Source organism: Aricia agestis, chromosome 1 (genome assembly GCF_905147365.1).
Source record: "Aricia agestis chromosome 1, ilAriAges1.1, whole genome shotgun sequence".
In the NCBI taxonomy this organism is placed as follows: domain Eukaryota; kingdom Metazoa; phylum Arthropoda; class Insecta; order Lepidoptera; family Lycaenidae; genus Aricia; species Aricia agestis.
This window is the reverse complement of record NC_056406.1, coordinates 27,197,606-27,223,347: the sequence shown is the minus strand read 5'-3', so window position 1 is coordinate 27,223,347 and position 25,742 is coordinate 27,197,606. Positions and strand designations below refer to the sequence as shown.

The 25,742-nt window shown below is 39.4% G+C and overlaps 2 protein-coding genes across 4 annotated transcripts; one reads left to right on the top strand and one right to left on the bottom strand.

The window, feature by feature from the left end:
* Positions 1-237: 237 nt before the first annotated feature.
* Positions 238-8,695, top strand: LOC121740077 (sodium/potassium-transporting ATPase subunit beta-2-like). Of its 3 annotated transcripts, none has more exons than XM_042132801.1 (6): positions 238-251; positions 5,179-5,343; positions 6,739-6,993; positions 7,167-7,459; positions 7,760-7,928; positions 8,523-8,695. In XM_042132801.1, coding segments are annotated over exons 1-6 (987 nt in total). In that variant the 5' UTR covers positions 238-250; the 3' UTR covers positions 8,627-8,695. The 3 variants fall into 3 exon arrangements, with proteins under 3 accessions (XP_041988735.1, XP_041988736.1, XP_041988737.1); XM_042132802.1 differs by lacking the exon at positions 238-251 and adding an exon at positions 4,602-4,700 and having other exon boundaries at positions 5,169-5,343; XM_042132803.1 differs by lacking the exon at positions 238-251 and adding an exon at positions 4,649-4,700.
* LOC121740138 (sodium/potassium-transporting ATPase subunit beta-2-like) lies at positions 8,686-25,516 on the bottom strand. The gene is made up of 7 exons (XM_042132807.1): positions 25,325-25,516; positions 11,731-11,859; positions 10,875-10,997; positions 10,357-10,535; positions 10,008-10,112; positions 9,544-9,712; positions 8,686-9,251 (listed from the first exon to the last, which is right to left on the bottom strand). Exons 1-7 carry the CDS (start codon positions 25,458-25,460, stop codon positions 9,142-9,144), a joined length of 951 nt encoding a protein of 316 aa, XP_041988741.1. The 5' UTR covers positions 25,461-25,516; the 3' UTR covers positions 8,686-9,141.
* Positions 25,517-25,742: the final 226 nt, after the last annotated feature.

Here is a 25,742-nt window from a genome sequence, read left to right as displayed (position 1 = left end):
TATCGAGTTTATAATAATTGTATATGTTCTGTAATCATTGGTTCACAAAAAAGAACAATAATAAGGGTTACTAACTTACAGGTTTAGTAATTAGTATGGAAACTGCTTTGTATTTTCGATAGCGCGATGGAGAAACAAAGCATGATCGCCTGAGAATACCGTAAGAGGCAATTTTCTGATTTCTCTCAATATATTTAATACCTGGATGTAAACTTTCAACCTTCCAGGTCTTCTAGATTTGGGTTGACATAGTTGTATGTCCTAGTATAACTGTGTTAACCAGATAACGCCAGTTCTCTCTTAATGGCCGTCAAGCTACGTTGGAGACGAACTCCGGTTACAGTCATTTTAAAAATTGATTATTATCCAAGTAGACATGTCTCGTCAATATTCAGCATTTGTAGTTGCAAAATACTTAAATAAAACAGTATGAAAATAACAGGAAGTCGATAAGACGCCTGTTTGACATGCTTTTGATGATAAACTTTATTGCTATCAATGTCACAGTATATAAACTATGGGCTCAGCCTTGTGAGGGACAGGAGTGGCGGGACGGGCGGTGCTGCACCATAAAGTTAATATTACCTATCGGAATAGAGAAACAATCCCGAGCTGGCAAACGTAACCAAAATTGATTTACATCTGTGTTTACAATTATGTTTACGTGTGCGTGTTAGTGATGTACTGTATACATCTTGTAATTGGACAAAATATCGATCATGGAATAATAATTGTAAGATTGTAAAAATAATAAAATGGGATAAAATAAAACTGCTTAGAATAATAATAATATTGTAATTTTGGAGAAAAATATTACTAAACTTTTTAATCGGGACTTACGCGACTTATTTAAGTAGTAATGCTACTACGAGTACATACTTTTTCTCGACGTTTCGATAAAATAGATTGTAGCTGTGGTAGTTCGTACATTGGCCAAACGAAACGGACTATTGGCGAAAGAGTGAAAGAGCATATAGCCGCAGTGAAAAATCGCCAGACAAATAAATCCGCGGTAGCAGAACATCTGCTTGATATGGGGACTAATCACTGGATGGAGCTACACGACCCTAAAATCCTCTCTACGGATCGTCATTACCACACGAGAGTAATACGTGAAGCAATTGAAATTAAAAAGTACAAACATTTCAATCGTGAGGACGGATTTAAATTGTCGCCCGCCTGGAATCCAGTGATCAATAAGTGCAAACCGCGTGTGTCACCTGTGTCTATAAGTGCAAACCCGGATACAGTTAGTGTTGTGTGTCGCAGGGAACCTACTGACTTTCAGTGTATTGGAACACAAATATTGGACAATTCGAGGGTAGTCGTAGAACCGACCGCCCGGTGCAAACGAAGACGTCGCGCTCCTGCAGTCCCCTCGTGACCTCGGTCTTAAATAAGTCGCGTTAAGTCCCGATTAAAAAGTTTAATTATAATGCAACGCGAAAGTTTAAAATGTTAAAAATATTACTTTTATCATTAAACATTTTTGTAGCAAAAAAACAAAGATATACTTATTTATAAATAGCTCATTTATTTATTCATGCTAATATTATAAATGCGAAAGTAACTCTGTCTGTCTATCAGTCCGTCTTTCACGGCTCTACCTCTGAAATAGCAGCTGCTATTTCTTAGAAGTCACGTACAGACTACAGTGTACGCGACTTTTAATTAGTATCCTACCTACTCCATTATTGTGCCATCGTTTATAAAATCATTGACCTTACAGGATAACTATAGGATTTGGCACACAAACTTTTTATGACTACTTTTGTAAATTTATTAATGGAAAGATTTTGAACGTTTTCTGGGATGTTATCGTAAAGGCGTATACATTGACCTGTAAAAGATTTACTGACTCTACTAAACCTGATCACCGGCAAATCTAGCTTGCGCTTATTTCTGGTGTTCCTACAGTGAATGTCACTTTTAGCTTTAAATTTACTTACATTGACATCTAAAAGATTAACTGACTTTACTAAGTCTGATCACCGGCGAGTCTAGCTTGTACTTATTTCTGGTGTTCCTACAGTGAATGTCACTTTTAGCTTTAAATTTACTTACATTGACATCTAAAAGATTAACTGACTTTACTAAGTCTGATCACCGGCGAGTCTAGCTTGTACTTATTTCTGGTGTTCCTACAGTGAATGTCACTTTTAGCTTTAAATTTACTTAGTTTAAATCCTGTAACTAAGTGCATTTAGATATAAGCTTCTTTTCTTTTGATATAAATTCTAGTTGAAAGGAGGTCGATGGTGAAGACAGTTGTGGCAGCGTTGGCGAGGACGTAGAATGCGATGACGACGGTATGCATATTGTGGCTAACTCTGGTGGTACAATGTCTCTGTAAACGTAGGATGACACAGTGCGCCTAGGCTTTATCTTGATCTATAACAAAAAAATGGCTGTTACTGTTACTTACTACTATATCATACTTTTTAATTTAAATCAATATGCAGATACACAATATAAAAACAGTACAAACAATAGTAAAACCATAACTATGATTCATGGCATAGTACAATATAAGGTAAACAAATCGGTTCGTTTATTCATACAAATATTTATGATGTGTGGAAGAATATCTAGCTTATTTACTGACGATGCCCTTCACCGAGCTCATCTTCTATTGAATGAATGATCTGATACCTGATCTAGTGAATATGCCACAGCCATATTGGATGTAGAAAGACATTACATCTGTGGAAATTTCAGAAGTCTATTACTATAGCGGTTCTTGAGATACAGCCTGGAGACCCGAGACAGACAGACGGACGGACGGAAAGACGGACAGACGGACAGACGGACAGACGGACAGACAGACAGATGGACAGACGGACGGACAGACGGACAGGCAACGAAGTCTTAGTAGTAGGGTCCCGTTTTTACCCTTTGGGTGCGGAACAATAAAAACGATAAATTATGTATGAAAGTATATTAATATAAACAATTATCATGTCAACATTCCTAGATAATTAGTATAACTAAAAAAATATATTCATATCGATACTACTTATCGATAACCTGATGCAGCCCTAGTGTAAAATAGAAGAAAATTGTTTACACAAAATATCCTTAAATTGTGCACCATGGCTATTCAAGTTATGTTTTCCATATAAATAAACATATATAGAAGTGAATTATCAAAATCAATACCAATAACTCGAAGGAAATTGGCAAAAATAAACTTAAAATTAGGTCCTGTCGATGTAGAATAATTCACCTGTGAAATGAATATTTGTCCGGGTTTTTTCGATGTGTTGTACCACAATCGGTGACCGAACAAGTTACCATATTGTTGCGAAAGCAGTATTATATATAATTATTCACTTTAATACATAAAATCACAATTTTTCTGAGAGCCCAAATTGACAACTTGCCGACCGGATCAGACAGATTGTCAAACAACAAAAACAGATGAAAAAAGTGGTATACCACCTCAAATCACGCTTCTCTTTCTACCACGTAGTGTTACTGATAATTACATCTCGCTTGCTCAGGCCTTTGTTTCTCTATTACCGATAGGTAATATTAACTTTATGTGCTGCACAAATCTGCACGGCGGTGACATATTAATGTCATTGACATAAGTGTAATAGAGTTAATTCGCGAGGGAGGGGGGACGATGTCATATGGTAGAGAACCATGCAATAATAAAAAAGTTAAATAAATGAATCATAAGTCATAACTCATAACCTACGCTGATTATCTCGACTATCGTGTTTTACTAAAGTTCCTGATACCGTACACCTTATACATACCTATATGCAGTTAATCGAATCCTCTTCAAAGGCTCTTGCAACGTTAGTCTCAAAATTCATCAAGGTCAGCAATTCATCACAATACATGAGATGGGATGTAATTTAATCCTTCCACAAAAAATGGTGTACCTCATCATGCATTCGGGTCACCGCTATCGACGCTAACTGTTAACAACATTTATTTTGTTGAACACGATAATTTCCACATGTAATTACTTTAAGTTCGTGTCATCAGTCAGCTAACGAGAGCCGACAGCGGGTGGAAACTCACGTCTCACGCGAAGGAGAAATCTCGAAGTCCCGTTTCAATATTTGTAAAAAGTAAATTGAAAATTTATAATTTACGTCGTGCTTAACGACCGTAATTTGTTAAGTCAGTCGTGACGTCATAATAACCGGTCAAACTGGGAAGCCTGTGGGATCTTTGTCCAGGAAATCCTTTAACGTACCATCACAATATTATGAAGAGAACTGTACTGATTTTGCCATTTCAAGTTTTTTATTGAGCAAGATGTAACAAAACACAAGTGTAACAAAATATACGTATTAAAATTGTAAAGTTAGCACTACCGTCTATGACTTTTATCCACGGAGCTAATTATCTATATAATGGTTTGATATAGGATATGATAGAAAATAAGTCACCAGCTATTCTGGACCACAGCAGACTAGGTTTCCATTAGGTTGCAAGTAATTCTTCATTATCAGGTTTCAATCTTGACTAGCAGTTCCTGCAGTCTACGTCACTGGGGGCGGTAAAAGAAACCCTTTATGTCGTCGACTTAAGGATCACTCTAATAGACACTCGGAGGCAGAATAGCTGCGAACGGTGTCCGGGCTTGGTCGCAAGGATACCGCCGTCCAGCGTCCTGTCCCCCGTAGTACGGCGGTGCGCGGGCGCGGAGACACAGCGCATTACTTGTGATAAGTTTTTTGGTGAGATTATTTTTCTAATTCTTTTTTCAAATCGTTTTTCCAAAAAAATTAAAAAGATTTAAAAAAAAAAGTGTAAAGGCAAGTTGAGAAATTAGATTAAGTTTGATAGAAGAATGGATTTGTGCATAAATAATTGTTGAGAAACTCTACAATTATTTATGCACATATTTTTGATGTTAATATTAAAAGTTGATTTAATTTATGTAACTGTATTATGTGTTTGTTTAAAATAACAAAGGAAGTTACTTCCTTTGTTATTTTAAACGAACACTATGCATAAAGAATATTTAGGAGCTTTCTGATAAGTACCGGATCGGCTATCCACAAGTTATCTGACAGACTGACAGATAATTTGTGGATAGCCTATCCAGCACTTATCATGGAGTAGTGAAACAAGCCCTTAGGCTCTAATTTAGGCGGTATTTATTTGTCTTTTCTGTGCTCTCAAAAATGTATTTTACATCTCAGGGTCAACCAGTGAAGATGACGGTGAAGAAGAGACCCTCGGACCTGACGAGCCTGGAGCGGTTCAACCTGTACTACCGAGAGAAGGAGGAGCCGCTGCCGAAGGGGGAACGCATCAAGAAGTACATCTGGAACCCCAAGACCAGGGAGTTCTGCGGCCGCACCGGATCAAGCTGGTGTGAGTTGAAATATTCTGCTTATATTTGCTCAGTTGTATTTTATTACAATTTCAAGAGTCAATGTAAGCAAGGGTGTCGCCAAAGGGAGGCAGACAGGGCGTTGCCCCAGCCCCCACCCTCCACAGATCAAATATATTCAATTTTTATATATTATATTGATATTGAATATTGATATTAGAAACGTTCTTATTAACGGTTCATGCTCTCGAATGTACCAGGCGTTCTCCCCTCCTCTTACTTGTAAGTAGAAGTTATCAGCTGTCCATATTGTATGTACAGTTTTATTAGTTAAAGAGATAACGTACATTTGAAACGGAGGGTCTATTTCAGCCTTTCCCAAAGTGGGCGATAACGCCCCCTTGTGAGAGCTGAAGGCCTAAAGGGGGGAGGTGTGAGACCCATAAAAAAACTGGGGGCGTTTTTTAGAGGCTTTAATTTAAAAGTGAAACAAAGGGGGTGCCAAATTTTTTTTCTCAAAGTGGGTGGTAGACAAAATAAGTTTGGGAACCCCTGGTTTATTCCATAATTTAAAATCAGAAAAAAAAAGATAAAACTTAACGTAATCTATCGTAATAGAGGAAAAAGTGTTAAAGTTTTATTCACGGGATTAACAAAGAAGGAAGTCGTACCTAATTTTGGAAAATCCCACCTTTAAAGTCAAAAAATTATGTAACATAAAGTAGACGTATCTGGTTTGTCCCAAATTGTGGGACGCCCACGCACGATTACGGCGCTATCGTCGAGTGGTCAAGTCTGGCCCGGATGCGGGATGAGCCGCTGCCAAGGTGAGCACAAGACGGCGGATACACAAATTGAGCCAATAAGCCCATCCTGCGGGGCAGCCCGCATCGCCCGCACCAGCGCGAGACTAGTGCACACTGTTTATTATTTACTAGGCCTAGCCCGTGATTTTCCTCGCGTTAATATAGAACCTCTGCCTGTAGCCAAGACGTTGTCTTTATCGCTTCTTCATGGAATCGCCGATCAAAATGTATGGAATTGACATTAGACGAGTCGAACGTCGCCGAAAAAGTCTTGGCTAAGGCCAGTTGACACTGTGACTAATTTGTAAAGAAACGTTTTTAATATTGCTGTAATATGTCAAGTACCATCGAGGAAATCGATTCCTTTACAGTTGACAGACCAACGTCATTTTGCCGGATCATGTCAATTCAAAGTTAATTGTTGTGACTTGTGGCTGGGTTTGACGTAACGCGACCAAACTACGTAGGTCCCCCATCTGCCTAGGAATCAACTTCTCAGATAGTACAATCGCTAAATTATAGCGACACTTATGTTGTTTTAGCACTGTGACTGCAATGGCGGTGCGAAAAATAAGAAACATGAATATCTAGTCGTATACCGTAATGACAGACATTTTAACGATTTTCCAGCGAAAATCGCAACCTTCTACATCGTGTTCTACTTGGTGCTGGCGATCATCGTGGCCATCTGCATGTGGACCTTCCTGCAGACCCTGGACGCGCGGCAGCCGCGGTGGCAGATGGAGAGCTCCATCATCGGGACCAACCCCGGGCTGGGCTTCCGTCCCATGCCCCCGGAAGTCGCCAGCAGCGTCATCTGGTACCGGGGCAACGACCCCGGCAGCTACCAGTTCTGGGTGCGAGAGCTGTCCAATTTTCTTAAAAGTGAGTTTATAGAGTGCCAAACTACGATGTTTACAGCTGACATTTTTATCAATATTATTTTTTCCTATTACGTTATTCGAGTCCACAATAAGTGTCAAAATTGTCTATTGATCCAGCTCCAGAATCCAATAACGCTGGCTCCTGCTATTATGACAAATCGTCACATGTTGCAGCGTACAAACGCGACGCGAACAAATCGATCGCCGGCCAGAACATCCACAATTGCGACTTCAAGCTGCCGCCGCCCGCCGGCAAGGTGTGCGACGTGGACGTCAACGCCTGGGGACCCTGCACGGAGGAGAACGGCTTCGCCTACCACATGTCGACGCCCTGCATCTTCCTGAAGCTCAACAAGATCTTTGGCTGGAAGCCCGAGTTCTACAACAGTTCCGACAACCTGCCCGCCGCCATGCCCGAAGACTTGAAAGAGCACATCAGAAACATGACGGCATATGATAAGAATTACGTAAGATAAATATATTCTATTATATCTTGCAAAAGCGACATCTTTCTGTGTATGTATTTTGAAGTAAGTAATTCTCATAATTATGAGAGATCGGAGACATCAGTCGGGAGAACATTCTCCCGACTGATATGAAATCAAGAGATATTTCAATTCATATTTCTTTAATATTCTATCAATCATAAATAGCGACAGTCAGCATAAAAAATTTACTCACTTTTTCTTAATCTATTTATATATCTTTTTATGAAGAGCAATAAAAATGTCCACAAATAGCAACCACAATAATTGTTCTCGTTACAGCTGAACATGGTGTGGGTGTCGTGCCAGGGGGAGAACCCGGCGGACCGCGAGAACATCGGCCCCATCCAGTACCTGCCGTACCGGGGATTCCCCGGATACTACTTCCCCTACACCAACCAAGAGGGCTACATCAGCCCTCTCGTCGCGGTGCATCTGCAGAGACCTAAAAGTAAGTCTTATACTACATGCCAAAGTTACTTTCGATCTAAAAATAAGTAAGTCTCTGATGAAATGAAATGAAATGAAAATATTTATTTCTAAATAGGTTTACAAAATGAACACTTTTAGAAGGACTACATTTTTTTAAATAGAATAAGGGGGCAAACGAGTAAACGGGTCACCCGATGGAAAACAACTACCGTCGCCCATGGACACTCGCAACATCAGAAGAGCCGCAGGTAACGCACCTGCAGCTCTTCTGTCCTTGCCGGCCTTGTAAGAGAGAATACGCTCTACTCTTAAGGGTTTGCAGGTCGTATAGGTGCAGGTCGTATTGGTTCGGATATACCAGTTGTCTAAGAAGTTTAATAAAACAATGAAACTAACAATATTCTAGAGGTAGAGCTAAGGTAGAGTCTGAAATATTTGACTCAATTAATAAATTATGGACTCTAGAAATTTGAATATTGCTCGTTTCATTTTTTTATCCATAGACTGTCTTGACTCAAAAAATTCATATTAGCAGTAGTCAAAAACTCTAAGACTCTATGATGCTCGACGAAAGATGTTCTAGAATCTAGAATATTGAATTTTTGTCCTCCAGCCGGAATGCTGATCAACATAGAGTGTCGCGCCTGGTCACACAACATCAAGTACGACAGAGGGGAGGGCATGGGCTCCGTGCACATCGAGATCATGGTGGAGTAGACCAGCTGTAGCCGTAGCCAATCATATTGTGATAATTGTGTGAATGAATAAAACTCACATCTAATACAAGCTTTTATTTCTATTATTTGCATAATAATCCTCACGTTGTGCATACTCTACGCTTATTTCAAGGTTTCATAAGTACTAAAATAATTTATTTTTATTAAAAATTAGGATCCCTTTCATTTTCTTTAAACAAACTTATCTTCAATTACTTTCATTTGTACTAAAATAAATGCTTGATTTGAAATGAACAAAGGAATAAAACAAACATATTATAAATAAATACATAGTAGACATAAATATACAGTAAACCTACAGATAACCTTACTTAATTGTTGACTACGAGGTTACAGTGGCGGCCCTAGGGGTGGCGAACAGGACAATCATCCGGGGTCTCCGGTCTCGCTCTTGCAAGGGCCCCGCAAGGTATTTTTTCGTAAGACAAAGGGCCTCACAAAGTCCCTACACCCGAGGCCTCGCAATGAGTGAGGCCACCACTACTAGGTTAAGAGTTAATCAATCATGATCTCGAGGTGGGTGGACCCCAGTCGCTCCTTGAGGCTCTCTGTGTACTGGATGTTCCTCGCCCAGGCCCGGCAACGGATGTTAATGATCTGGTGCACTGAAAAGTAATGGAAAATATTTAAACCATTTCTACCAATATTTTTGCGCAAAAAGGGATATTAAAATGTTGGAATTACCCTTGTAATTAGAAATCGTCCGAATTTTTTAGATGCTTATAGCTGATCGCAGATTTGTCAGCACCGATTCATACAACGAATTCTAAAATGGCGCGCGTTTGACGCGTGCGTTCTGATAAATGTGCAATCACCCTGTATTAGCTTCATGCAATCACCTTAATCCTTATATTGAATATTTGACATATTGACATTGACAACAAAAAATGGACCTACATTTAGGCTCCAACAGCTGAACAGCCACCAGGGGGCTGAGGTAGCCGGGGGTGTTGTCGTAGGGGTAGTAGGTCTCCGGCATCCCGGGCTGGGGGTAGTACCTCAGAGGGCCCAGGGCCTCTGCGTCGACTGGCCTCTCCCCGTGACAAGACACCCACACTTGACGGCGCTAAAATATTATGATTAAAATTTAAAATTAATGCGCCTTTAAGAAAGCTGCTGTATAAGTGCTCGTCCACCGGACAGATTTGTTAATTTGCATTGATTTCTAGTTTTCTAGGGTACTGCGTGCACTAGAACGTCGTTTCTGCACCTGAAAAATTATAAAAAAAAGACGATGCTCCGACCTCACCATACGCCCCAATTCCGACCCAGTGGACGCGCAACTTGAGCAATACCTATATTGATGCATGTTGCTAATAAATTTTGTAAGGCTCGGCAATTTGTTGTCAAAGGTATGTTACCTGCTGCGGGGTGGTCGTTGTGTTGATGTAGTTCTTTAAATCTTGAGGTATGTTCGGAGGAAGGTCCTCAGGATCGTCGTAGAAGTCCGGATTCCAATCAAATATCTGTAACAGGGAGATCCAAGAGACTAAATTAATTTTGCCTTGTAACCCATGAACACATCACTTTATGCTGAGGAAGTTACCGGAAACGAAATCTGAATTATGTGCGATTGCAGCTGTAATAATATATAACTATTACCTAAGGCTACTTAAGAACTCATTACTAAACAACAATTAGATCAAAAAAGTCGCACACCAGATATCAGCTTGGTTTAGCAGTGTCATGCAGGATCTACCTATTCAGTACCTTATTAATTTTAATGATAATACATGGAGTTTTGTTCGCGTATCCGAAGTTATTCTCCTTGGAGCAGGGGCCGAACTGGCTGACGTCGAAAGAGCAGACCTCGTTCCGCGGCGGTTTGACGCCCCTGCAGTCGCGCTGGTTCTCCCCCTTGTTGATCAGGAGGCTTTTGTTCTCGTACGCTGAAACGAGAGTTATCCTCTATTATCTCTACGTTTTAAGTACGGTATTTTATTAAAATCTGCACAGTTATTACTAGATCAGTTCCAATATAGAGGTAGATATAAAGTCACATCTATAAAACAAAAAGTTCTTTTTCATTGTTAGTGTCTCACTTTTTCTATTCTTCCGTAGAAAAAAACCCTTTCTAAACATGTTGCGTGCAAGAAAAACACTGTACGTTGCGTCACCACAACACCAAATTTGGCGGAATTCTTTAGATGAGTTTTGAATGATTTTGCCGCCGGTTTTGGCGGTGCGGTGCCGCAACGCGGTTATGTTTTTTGGTCCTTAGTACTCACGTGCTAAGAAGTCGTTGATGTTATCGACGTATTTCTTGTACTGCGTGGCGTTGGAGGCGTTGTACCAGATGAGCGCGCCCTCCTCGTACACCAGCGGCCGGTGGCCCATGCCGGGGTTGTCACCTGGAAAACATGTCAACGAATATAATATAAGGCACGCTCGTTAGATTACTTAATCAGGCCTGTCTGGCATCAGTTCAGTCCATCAGTCTCAGACTGACGCAACAATGATGGCCGGAAAGTACATATAATAAAAAAATGATCAGTCCGTCAATCACACGGTTACACGATCATTCTCCGGTCAGTCTGGATCAGACTGATGGACTGAACTGATTCCAGACTGACCGTGTAACCTTAGCGGGCCGCCTAGACTCTAGACTCTAGGGATGATATTGAACATCGCGCGCCTTTAAAACTGTTCAATAAAATTGAAGCGTGGTATTGACAATATATTGATATTGATCGTTTAAGGACCGGCTTAAACATTTTATACCTTAATACTTAGCATCCAATACAATTTCAGCAAACTAAGAATCAATATAAATATAGGAAAAGTTGATTACATACTGACTTACCAATTTATATAAGTATTATTTACCATTTATTTAAACTTTCCACTTAATGTACTCGTAATCAAAACCAAACTGAAGTCTATAGAAGCTTTTTGACTTCGATAAAGAGAGTTAGTTAGAAGTGGATGCGTACCTACTACATAACAATAATACCGTTATTATAAAAAAGGGGACAAACGAGCAAACGGGTCACTTGATGGAAAGCAAAGCCCATGGACACTAGCAGCATTAGAAGAGATACAGATGCGTTGCCGTTAATATAATGCTTCTTCTGTGCTACTCACCTATGATGGAGGCGGCGAGGGTGAAGTAGGGGATCTTCTCGTCCATGGCGGAGAGCAGACCGCACATGCACAGCGAGAAGAAGATGATGATGCAGATGTACATCACCAGGTAGATCAGACCGATCACGCCTGGAACATTGCGATTGATATCATTAGGTTAGTATAATATTATACTAATTACTAGCTATTTGAACGAGCTTTGCTCGGTATTCGATAAAACACGAAAATTATTATTTTTTAACAAAAAATTAAAACCGACTTCCAAGGTAAAAACAAAAGTAATATTTTTAAAAATAATCTAAAAAGAATCAAATAATTCTTATTCCTTATTATAGTGCCGTCTTCAGGCTTCGCCTAAATCTCAACTATTTCTGTACTCAATCTTCGTACTTTTGAAGTCGCTACCAGCCCGGAAAAGTTCTGAGATCCTTGACATAGAACTTACGCTAAGGTAAGCTGGTACCGACTTCAAAAGCATGAAGATTGAGTATAGAAATAGTTGAGGTTTAGGCGAAGTCTGAAAACGGCACTATAATAAGGAATAAGAATTATTTGATTCTTTTTAGATTATTTTTAAGAATATTACTTTTTTTTTACCTTGGAAGTCGGTTTTAATTTTTTGTTAAAAAATAATAATTTTAACCTTTTTAGTTACCTATGAGACCACAAGGCCCAAGGCTATATTACTTATAGCTTGTTGTCTTAGAGTTGTACATAATATTATTACTAGCGGTCGCCCGCGGCTCCGCCCGCGTGGATGTCGGTTATGGCTGCAAAACCTACCCAAGAAAGACTCGGTTAGCAAAATGATTCCCAGGTCAATTCACAGACTCCAACACTGACATCGACGACGCGGACGCAGTCATTATCCGAAGGGATGCATATAGTGCACACTGCACAGATTGTCTTCCTCCCGCACGCGTACCCCCGCTTGGTGACGACCACTATCGTTATATCTGGGAGCACGGCAGTGCTCCAGCCAAGCTTTTTAAATCAAATCAAATCAAATCAAAAATATTTTTATTCGGAGTCATTTTTTTACAAAAACTTTACCGAACGTCGATACTACGGTGCCTACCACCGGTTCGGGAACTAACCCGGCGAGAAGAACCGGCGTAAGAAACTCGCACGGGGCCATATTTTACTAAAAAGATGGAAAATTACAATTTAAAACATATACAGTACAACACGGTCACCACCACTGGAATGTATATGCAAACTTCGTAATGACGTCATCACCATGCGTCTAGTTAATTTGACTGTGTTATATAACAATATTATCACTAAGAGCTATTTACAATAGGAATTATAAAAAATATTCTAGTAGCCTGTAAGAACCACCCTATTCCCAAGGTGTGTTGTCGTCGATGAAATCATTGATTTTATAATAAGCTTTAGTACACAAACGTTCTTTTACTACATTTTTAAATTTATTGGTAGAGAGATTTTGAACGTTTTCTGGGATTCTATTGTACAGGCGTATACACTGGCCTTTAAAAGATTTGCTGACTTTGCTAAGTCTGATCACTGGTATTTCTAATTTGTTCTTATTCCTAGAGTTAAAACAATGATTGTCGCTTTTCTTTTTGAAATAATTTTGAAAATATTTATATAATTATTTGGTGGGATTTTAATTTCGCCATAATTTCAAAACTAAACGTCCAATTTTAATAATTTAAAGACCAAATGTTATCTACATAAACTGTACTTAGTAATGAAATAATTTATTTTCATAAGGATTAATAGCATAAGTAAAAAAACGCGTTTAAATGTAGTCCCAAAAAAATCAAGATTTAAAAAAAAAATGGTTATAATGCCTCACTCGACATAGATAAGTATAGTGTGTCGCGGATTTTTTTGTAGATATTTATAAGATCTACAATTACTTAGAACATTTTATGGTTCTATCTTTTATAGTTTCGGCAGCGTACGCAAAATAAGTAACTTTTCTAAAAGGCTAATCCGTATGGTGTTCCGCAAGGTAGTAACCTAGGACCTTTACTATTTTTGTTTTATATAAATGACTTCCCTGACTATGTAGATGACGAAACTGTAATGTACGCAGATGATATAACAATAATTATAGCAAATAAGAATAAATTTACATTAGAAGATGATGTTTAAAAAAGATAAATTATTGGATGGAAGCTAATAATTTACTAATAAATACAAATAAGACTATGCTAATGAACTTCAAAATGAAACAAACGAATGAAATTAATCTTAATATTACACTTCAAGGAAACAAAGTTAATGTAGTTAACAACACAAACTTCTTAGGTATAAATATTGACGATATATGCTCATGGAAATATCATATAGAACATATGAGCAACAAACTATATAGGTTTACATATGCTTAGAACACTATATCACAATGTCAACAATAAATCAGCTTTAATAGCCTGTCATGGATGTGTTGAATCTATACTAAGATAATTATGTGGGGTAATTCTGTAACTGCCAATCTAATTTTTATCAAACAAAAAGCTTGCATACGAGCAATGAGTGGTGCTTGGAGATTAGACAGCTGCAAGCCACTTTTTCAAAAATACGGTATCCTACCACTACCATGCCTTTAAGTATATATTTGAAATGTTAAAATTTGTAAATAAACATTACCACTTATTTGATAACAATCTATCGAGCCAAAGACAAATAAGGAAGCGTACACTACTGGTTCCTACTCAGAAAAATAATATATACTCTAATAGTGCTTTCTGTATGGCAATAAAATTATATAATAAATTACCTGAGGAAATTAAAAATAAAAGTTGTACACTATTTAATAAAATGATATTCAAATTACTAATAAAAAAATGCTATTACACAATTAATGCATACCTTAGTGACAAAGAAATGAATTAATTAAGTATTGTATTAGTTCTTAAATATGTGTATTTTGTAAGGACATAATATTAATAAATTAATTAAATAAATAAAATAAATTGATATATTGATGACTTAGATTATGATTACTTTTGACATTGACTTTGTATCCATAATTATGTATTATTATTATTAGTATTATTTTGTGATGACATATTATTAATAAATTAATTAAATAAGTAAATAAATTAAGTTGATGTATTGATGACTTAGATTATGATTATTGACTACTATTATTAATAACTATTGACATTGACTTTGTATCCATAATTATGTACCTAATGCTAATTAATTATTATCGACATAATATTAGTATAGCTGTTACAATATAATAAGAATAATTATAATAATCACACAGAAACAAAATAAGAGGATGTAATAATATTTGAAAAAACACAAATTGACATGTAGAAATTATTTATAATTATTATTTATTAAAAAAGGATAATAAGAAAATTTTATAAGATAAGTATATTAATTATAAGACATACTTAGCTGTTTATGTATAAGTATTAGATAAAGTATAAGATTGAAAGACTGTATAAAATTTGCACGCCACCCAAAGGCAAAATAAGAGAGCTTTAACACTTTTTTTTTAAGTCGGGAAATGCCATTATGCATCCCCGGCAGCTGGGGAAGACAACCGTATGTGGGACTCGCTGCGGCCGATGAGATGGTAAGTGACCGCAGCTCTAACCCACTAAAACCCGACCTTGTTCCTTTCTGCGCCGCTACTGACAGAACCACGAGAAATGTGGGGCCACCGCAGTTCTGTCAGCGGGCGTCTGCCTGGTTGTCGGCAGACACGTCTGATTGAGGGTGTTCAGACACCCCCCAGGCCTAACAGAGACCCTACTAGGGCTTGTTTAGGCCATTCCTCTGCGTTTACGTCGCGATGCACTGGAACACATAGCGCATCGCGACCCGCTCGGGGGCTCTGTACAATGGACATCGGCGTCCCCACACCCCCGCTCCCCGGCTATGGCGGAACGTTTCGGTAGTCATTATTGACCCTACGTCGCCTTGGCCGACTACGTCTTCGAGGGTCGAGTGCCTCCCGCTCGCGTATGCGCTCGGCCTCCTCTTTGGCGGCCATTACATGCTCAGCAAAGTCTTCAACCGCCCTCCATCCTTGATTGCTGCCCAGCATCGAGCGAACCAATGCTGGGAGCGAGGTGTCATATCCGATAGCGGCCGTGAGAGCCGCACGTTGTCCATTCTAAGAGGGACAGACCGATACAGTGTGCTCGGTCGTGTCCCTGTCTTCGTCACAGTGGTGACATCTTGGGGTCTCTTCCCTTCCGACGATCTCGCACAGGTACCGACCGAAGCACCCGTGCCCGGTCAGCACCTGTGTGAGGCGAAATGAGAGAGTCCCATCCTTGCGATCAAGCCACTGTCTGAGTACTGGGCGGATGGCCAGAACTAAGTCCACGCTGGCTTGCGGCTCTTCAAGCCGCTCTTGCCACAAATCAATTGCCATATCTCTCGCATCGCTCCTCCACCGACGTACGGCATCCGGTAGGGGGTTGCTGCCCCCCGCGCGGACCGCAGCGCAACGCCAGAATACATCGGCGAGGGCACGCGCATCAGGTTCAGGGCGCCACCAGTATGTTTGGCGTCGCGGCTTGTAAGGACCTACTCGTGGCATTGAGGCATCACAGATGTTGCGTAATGCCTCATTGAGCCAGTCCGCGCATTCATCGACGTCGTCCGAGGGGAGCGGCGCCCATGACGCGACAGTAGCAGCCTCTTCCAGGAGGTCGCGGTCCAGCCGTCTCAAGGCCCATTTCGGGCCGCCATTGGATGGAAGTGGGCGACCCAACTCCGACGCGCGTGCATTAGCGTCGAAGCGGATGTACCTGTGATCCGACAAGGTTTCCGTTTCTTCGTCTACCCGCCAGTTGGTGATGTGACGGGCAAAGTTCGAGCTGACAAGGGTCAAGTCAACGATTGACTCGCCCTGTCGGCGAACGCAAGTACTGACAGCGCCTCGATTTGCCACCACCAGCCCCACGGAAGCCATCCAGCTTTCAACAGCGAGGCCTCTAGCGGTCGTCGCCGGTAACACCTAACTATAACATCATACTCGTATTGTACCTTATTTTTGCAAATAAATGATTTCTAATTTCTAATTTCTAATTTCTGGTTGATTTTACGCCTGGCGTCCGAAAAACCCAAATATCTTACGAAACACATTTTTTTCCAAAATAAAATTTAGCCTATGTTCAGCAGAAATAATGTAGAATTATTGGCTTTTGCCTGGAGTAGTTTAAATAAATCCAAAATCCTCGAACTTAATCCTTATAGATACCTATAAGGATTAAAAAGTTCTGTTCGGTACCTTCGGAACCAGGGTACATCCTGGTCCAAAATCTTACTTTTTGGTAGTATATGCTTGAAACACTTCAGAAAAAATTGAAATCACTATATGTTTCCATATAAATTTTGAGGAGTTCCCTCGATTACTCATGGTTCCCATCATCCCATCATCAGGTCACCACTTTTATAAACATGATACCAAATTCGAGTCAAACCCTATACAACACATAAATAATTTTGTAAATCGGACCTTTGTGGTCCGGCTGAGTAATCGTTGAACATACATATAAAAAAAAAGATACATACAGCCGAACGTATTACCTCCTCTTTTTTGGAAGTCGGTCAAAAATGACATTTTCTAAAAATGATTCCTAGCTAGATCGATTTACCGCCCCCGAAACCCCCTATATACCTACTAAATTTAATGAAAATCGTAGGAGCCGATTCCGAGATTCCAATTATATATACAGAGTGTAACAAAATAAGTGATAATACTTTAGGGCCATGCTTCGGGACGCATGGGCCGCCTCGGCCGGAGAAATACCACGTTCTCACAGAAAACCGGCGTGAGGGCCGGGACACAAAAACACGGCACGACGTCGTACGGCGTCGTACGGTGCCGTACGGCGCCGTGTCGGACGCGCGTCGTAAAAAACCACGGCACGGCGCCGTACGGCGTCGTACGACGTCGAGCCGTAGAAACTCACGTAAAAATTCAAGATGAGTTTCTTCGGCACGACGTCGTACGACGCCGTACGGCGCCGTGCCGTGGTTTTTTACGACGCGCGTCCGACACGGCGCCGTACGGCACCGTACGACGCCGTACGACGTCGTGCCGTGTTTTTGTGTCCCGGCCCTGAAACAGCGCTTGAGCTGTGTTTCGCCGAGTGAGTGAGTTTACCGAAGGCCCAATTCCCTACCATATTCCTTTCCCTACCCTCCCCTATTCCCGGCAAACGAGCAAACGGGTCGCCTGATGGAAAGCAACTTCCGTCGCCCATGGACACTCGCAGCATAAGAAGAGCTGCAAGCGCTGTTTCACACCGGTTTTCTGTGAGAACGTGGTATTTCTCTGGTCGAGCCGGCCCATTCGTGCCGAAGCATGGCTCTCCCACGTATAATTTTTAATTTTTAAATTTAAAGATTTACTAGTTTTCATTCTATAAGTTTTATAAATAAAAAATATTTATCTCAACAAAATCCGTCTCCATGCGTGATCCATCAGGGGGCCTCGTAAAATATATCTTGCCCACATCAAATTTAGCTCTTGCCTCGCCACTGTGTGCAGCCAACGTTCCATCTGCCCATAATACATGTCATTTACTCGAGTAAATGACATGGTAATGATTAGCGACTGGATTATCGTGTCACTTATCGATAAGTGACATGATAATCCAGTCGCTAATCATTACCATAACGAAAATCATTCAGACGAGGGTATAATAGATCATAATGTAGGTGTTAGCGCAGCGTCGCGCGTCGGAGAGTGCTAAGTGGACCACAACGACTTTTTACACAAACTGCCTAATAATACTGTTTATTTTTACAATCTACGCTTGGTTAGAGCGTGGTGAATGTGTTTTATAATGAAAAATGGTAAAATAGGTACACAAAAGAATAATTTTACATATAGATAAATATATAAGCTTCGTAACGAGCTACTATTTTGTCTCGTACGAGTAGAATAGTACGTTAAAACATTATTTTGTCTAGTAAACGTCAGGGTCATCACACATCACACTGATCACACCGACACAACGCAGACAAATGCAGCGCTGTCACTGTGAAGAAAATGCTTCAAAATCGAAAAAAACTACTTTTCAATACCACTAGACATTAATTTAAATGGTAAACCTATTTTTATAAATTGATGTACTTATATTTAAAAATGTAGGTTTACTAAACATTAAATATCGCTATAAAGTATAATTTAAGGCCGTCCCCCGAGCAAACGACCTTGACTATACATTTTGCCTAGATTGCAAAGAACCTTTTTTTTAAGATTCCAGTTCAAAATTGACCTAAAAAAATTAAAACGTGGAATATGTAGTTTATGATATTGTCGATCTATTGGCGTGTGCTTAATTATTGGTGTATTTTTGTTATAATATTGTAGCTTTCAAATTATGAGTTGTAAAGCTCTAAAAAGATGTAAATTACGGCATCGCCGTAGGGGGACCGCCTTAAGAATCGCAAGTGGTAGGTAACCGATTACCGTAGCACGCGGAGCAAATCGTCAAAAACGATTTCCCTGAAATAGAGTTTGCGAAAACCGGTCACGGCCAGTTTATGCTCATACTTCATACATAGCGAGTATACATACATACTTGTGAGTTGTATATTACGTTAACGTGCGTCTTCCGCTGGAGCTGTAAACACTCAAATTGGGATTTAGTAAATTTGAACTTCATAAAATTAAATGTACATTTTGCGCTTGCAAACTACTGCAAGAGACGGAGTGACAAAAAAGTTATAATGCGATCAGTAAGGTATTATGTAAGTTGCAAACTAGAGGGTATGCACAGATCGTGACGAGGCGCAGCGGGGCACGTCGCATTTTCCATAATTTTTGGAAAATATACGCTCCGCCTCGCTGCGGCCCGTTGAAATGTGCGCGTGCCTCAACTACACATTAGAATTCATCTAAAAGTTATAACGGTTGTACGGTTAATAAAACGATCAACTTAATAAAGTATAAAATAACCCATTTGTGTACCAGTCAAACCATTAACGGCCATTCCCAATATTTGATCTATCTCTGGTTTTGCCCTACTAGAGATAGGAATAGCTCACAATTGACATAAAATATATGTCTCTAATGTCTAATGTGAGCTATTCCTATCTCTAGTAGGGCAAAACCAGAGATAGATCAAATATTGGGAACGGCCGTAAGTTGAGTGTATCAAATTGTTGAGTAAACACCTAAACACGGTCGTGACCCCCCAAATAATGATTTTGTTGCCGATAGGGTGTCAATAACTACCATTGTGTACATTGTATTGTCGACGACATATTCAGTTTACCATTTTTCGCCCTTATTCTTTTGCCATACGGTTCAAAAGTGTTGCATGGGATTTGTACTACTACTATTTGAGACAAAGTGTACTTTGTAAACGATACTGACTTTGGGGGTCATGACTCATGACCTATAATAGGTGTCCTTACATTCTACTTATTTCTATGAGGACTAAACTAACATAGAATAATTTGACGAAAATTGAAAATTGATAACAATCCACACGGACATTAAACTAGTCTGAGTACTCTACTCATTGGCCACTTTTAATAAAAAAATTGTGAGGCAAAAACACAGGGCAAAAGGCTACGGACATAGTTTGTCAATTACTTAGTTTTGCTAACAATCAGGATATCTACACAGTTTATATCATAAATGCGAAAGTGTGTCTGTCTGTCTGTTCTGTTCATGCCCAAACCGCTTCTAAATCAATTTCGCTAAAAATTATGGACTATGGAGATACTTCGAATCCCGGGAAAGGACGTAGGATACTTTTTAGGGTTCCGTACCCAAAGGGTAAAAACGGGTCCCTATTACTGAGACTTCGATGTCTGTCCGTCTGTCTCCAGGCTGTAACTCAAGAACCGCTGTAGCTAGACTTCTAACATTTTCACAGATTGTGTATATCTGTTGCCGCTATTGCAGAGGCAGTAAAAGGAGGCAGTAAGTACTAAGTACTCTAACATAATGTAAAGTGATGCTGGTCTATTTCCAACTCAACCGCTGATATCAAGATGGAGGTCAGGGAGACGATCATGTATAAATCGTAAACGTGTTCCACATCTAAACCTTTTATATTTATTACATTACACGAATGATGCCTTCGTCAAACCATAGACCAATAGCTGTGGAATTTACTAGAACATAGGTCTTTACTGACCAACACCATAATTTTTATGGCTAGGGCTCAAAAATATTTCGATCCATAAAAATTATATTATTGTTATCGTTGCAAAAAGTGTAAGAGTTAACGGGGAGCCAACAGTTTCTTCTATACGAGTATTATACTAGACTTCAAGAACTCTACATTTTATAGGCAAAGTCTTCTCAATTCGTTGTTAGGAAAATATTTTTATATTTGTTTACAAAAAGTTAATTAATTTCTCTCCTAAGTTTAACATAGACTTTACAAACTCTACCTACTTATTTTTATAAGTATTAAGTATTGAATAGTTATTAAATGACTCTATATTATTATCTTGTATTAAAAGAGCATTTTGTATGACCATGCATACCTAAAAATGTTAAATTTCGTATTGTCAGGAAATCTAATAAAAATATTCTTCAAAAGCAGTTTGCCGGCTGTCAACCAATTATGTAAGCACTCTGCTTTTGAATTGGAATTCGTACATGGACGACGGACGATGGACTGTCATTGATTAGCAATACGGCCGCGCCCTGTGACGTGTGTGGTGTGGTGGTATGGTGGTGGGAGATACCACCTCGCTTGTTGCTAATAGGGGCATATAGGAGGGACGACAATTAGAGAAAAAAAAATTACAGGCTCCAAGAGAGAATTTTAGATTGCATTAAATAATTAATGAACTCATCATGTCATAGTCCTTCTTAAGCATAATGATTCGATTAACCCAAGCCGGATTTAGCACTGTTAATTGTAATACATGAATAGGAATTAAATTAATGATTAACATGTCACAGTCATTTAGCGTAAAGATTCGATTAACCCAGAAATTCAATAGTATTGTTAAAATTTGATAAAGTTAACACCTACCGACATACTAATTGGTCCATGTTTTAGCTATTAATTTTGTTACTACTAGTTTTAATACATGAAATATAAAAATGTATATTCTTGTATATCCCAATTCTCATCCCTTTTATATAGTCCACGTCTATAAATATGATGATCAGATCGTAACTCCGTGGTAACCGGCGCGGGCCTTGGTGAATATTTTTATTACAGCATATTCGCAAACTTTATAAAAATGTATTTATATTGGCCGCATAAGAAGGTTACGTACGTACGAGTAGATGTATGATGTAGATTGTAGTGTAACTACATGGTAACTACTTACACTAACTACACTTGTTTAGACTAATATTGTGATTTGTGAGACGAAAGCCAAACATTAAGAACTAATTATGCCGGAATGACACTGTAGTATCACTGATCTTCTCTTTCTGTAATATAATCATTACATTTTCTGCACGGTAAACTCTCTTTCAATTTGTGTTCAAGATACTGGAGTCTGGAACCTTCTGCAGTGTGTGGGAGAATGCACTAATGTGCTTTCTCCCAAAAAAAAAAAAAACACGGCGCTATTAAGCGCCGTAATCCTGACTCGTACTATCTTATGTTGTTAGTTCATATGATTACCTAACAATTTGATCTCAGGTGACTACTATGGAATATAGTAGGCTAAGCACATCTCCCAAGTTTTCTCGAAATCCAAACCTCCCAGTGGAGTCGGATAATTAGTAGTGATTTAGGCTCAATGGAGCCTAAATCACTACTAATTATCCGACTCCACTGGGAGGTTTGGAGTGAAATGTCACCAGTGACTCTTAAAGTAATTAATGCTCGAATTAGAATCACGTTACTTCTTTCGTTTTTCATATGAATAAAAGAGACATGACATTTTAACAAGCTGTTAACACTAACCATTCATTCTATCCATATTTTATTTTGGATTGATGACAGGTTCAGAGTTTCAGACAGATTACGGATAACATCTACAACCGGTGTGGAACACAGTTCTGTGTTAATGTGTAAGTGGCGTGACGGAATCGCTCACGATCAGAACCTCACCAGTATAATTATTCTCATTTATAAACCGACTATAGAATGCCTGTTAACACCTCATTAACGGTAATGTCACTGTTATTATTACTAGTCGTTTGTTTCCCACTGTTGGGCAAAGGCCTCCCCTCTTTCCTTCCACACGTCTCTTCTACTGTCACTGTAACAATTAATATCTCACTGGACTTTCATCATTTCTTAGTATGTGGTTGGGTAAAGAAATAATTTTAAGGGCTTAAAATAATATTATATTATACACTAAAATTTAAAGATATTTTAAGAGATTGACTTTATTAATATTATTGTGTTTTAATCTAGGTAGGTACAATATTAAGTAACAGTAAAAGACGTTTGGTTTGTCACAATTTGCGACAAACCGCTTCCTATTATAAATAAAAATTATTATGCTAATTCACATTTGGCCCTAACAGTTATTAAGTATATTCACTTCTTTATAGTTTGACATAATTTTCCTATTAGTTTCGGTTAAACAATTCCACGCATACCTGGCGAATGGTCATATTCCCAGAGAGTGGTCGTTATTGCAGCACGTAGCGGACAACGCACTAGGTGGGCACTGAAATAGCGATCGTGAATCATGTTCACGTGCCGCACCTAGCTAGTAGCTAGTGCAGATCCAACCAACAAACTAGATAGGTTTACCTGGACATCCAGGACTTAATAGATAGGACTTCTATTTCATACCTTCAAATACTTTCAAGCCTGGAATGTATGAAGACTGACGGTGTAACAAAACTATACTGTACTCGGCGAAACATGGCGGTAGCGGTCATTGACTTCCTGTCAAAAACTTGTCATTTCTTTACAAAGCCACGACTGACAACATCTGACACGTCATGGGCAATCGCGGTTGAAAGAAAAAACACTGAAAGGAAAAGTACTCACTGTATTAGAGTATGTAGAGTTCTAGGCTGGTATAAATAGTCAGTACTCAAGATGCATCTCGATCTCAAGACACGGTTCAGGCTCTGTGATTCGTTGGCTGACAAAATTTGGACCAATCACAGAGCCGAACCGCGTCGTGAGATCGGGTCGCATCTTAAGTACTGACTATTTATACCAGCCCTAGTATTGTAGTATGTATTGTAGTAAGGAAGTAATTATTTTTAACGGACGAAATGGCAATTCACACGAGCAATCGTGATGTTTTTATGATGTTTCAGCCTGTTATGGCTGTAGCTAGTTCCCCTTCGTGTTTGTTGTTAATTGGACATCTGAGTTGATTACTTTCTCAATGCCATCTACCTTTTCCACGTATTTTGGTTAATAGGTCTTCAAGTTGTATTTAGTAAGCCGGTAGACCAGACCCTTTTAGCCAAGACGTTTTCTTTATGGCTTCTATAAAGAATCGTCAATCAAAGTGCATGGAATTTACATAAGCGTTCGATAATATTATGAAGTTGATGTTCGACTTCCATATATTTTGATGGGCGATTCTACAAAGAAGCAATTAAGAAAACGCCTTGGCCATAGGCTCTTTTTTTACTTGAGATTGTGGCAACTCAAAATATATTTCGAAATATACGAGTATGTAGCAAGACAACCTGCAGTTTCTATAACACTGCCGTTGGCACCGACCACAAAATACAAATCTTATAAAAAATATTTTTTTAAGTCGCCTGAAGCCTGGGGCATCTGCTGGCAGGGTCGCGGTTGTGTATTCCGCGTATCCCGTGGCTCTGCCTTGAGCGGAAGAGCAGGAACACCGTTGGGGTTTTAGTGGGTATGCCCGGGCGCGGCCCTCCGCCCCCAGGGAGTCCCACATACCCCGGTACCCCTCCCCAGACTGCCGGGGATGCGTAAACGCATTTTCCCAACGCAAAAAAAGGTAGCCGGCGACTACAATCACTATTACAGAAAAATATGAAAAGAGTGTAATTACTTATATCCCACTTGGCAGGGGCGTATCTGCCGCCGTATAAGCCGTATGAATTATACCGGGCCCCGGGGCCACGGCTGGCCACGGCTGGCCCAACGTGCGGATGCAAAAATTTATGGAAACTTTCCCAACTTACATTTTTTAAATTCTTTTTAAGCTCTGTTTTATTTATATTATTATAACAGATTTTAAAAAGTATTTCCTTTGTTATTCACGTAAAGCTTGAGTTTAAAAGTTGACAACACCCTATGCGATTTTTTCTTTCATGAGAAGTCTTAACTTTCCTAAGGGCCTTACAATATTTTACAGCATCTACGGTGGCGGTAGCAGTCGATTACCTGACTAGCCTGGTTAATGTACTTTGTCTATATAGCTTAAAATATATTCTAAGCTTCAGGATGGTTAAAAGCTCAGTAAGTAGTACTAAAATTATATTATAGTGTGACCGCTTGATGATAATGAATACATTTAGTTTATATTACCTTTCCACTTGGAGTCCGGAAATGGCTTATTTACTAAATAAAACTTGCATATTTCGTAAGTAAGAAAGTAACAAAATGGTGGTAGATATCGTAGTAGAGTCTGTAGACTCAACGTGTGTAGAAACGCAACGCGTGCGGTCTGAATTGACCCTAAAATGGGTATTGTACAAATACATACCAACTTTTAAAAAAATAGAAAAATAAAACAGTGCAGCAAATCTCACCCCATCGTTTCCCGGTCCGCCCTAGGAAGGTTCTCTCCTCCGGGTTCCATATCGCGTACTGGATCTTCTTGAGGAATGGCCGCTGGGGCGGGCGGCGGCAGTAGTTGACGACGCCGTTCGACTTGTCCGCGCCCATCCTCACACCAGCTCCACACTCGACTGACCGCTGATGGGGCGCCCGCGGTCTGACCAACCCCGTAGTTCTGTTGTTTACTACCTACGCGGCTTTGTCTCTGAGAGGCTATTACAGTCATAGTCTGCGTTGCAGCATATTAGATTAATATATTCGTATGATTAAATTAATTTTGTAGTGTGACTTAACTGATATCTAGCTATTATTATGTACAGAAATATATAAAACCAAAGCAAGCAACTAAAAACAGGCGAAAATATAAGCTGAATAAGAATTACGTACCTA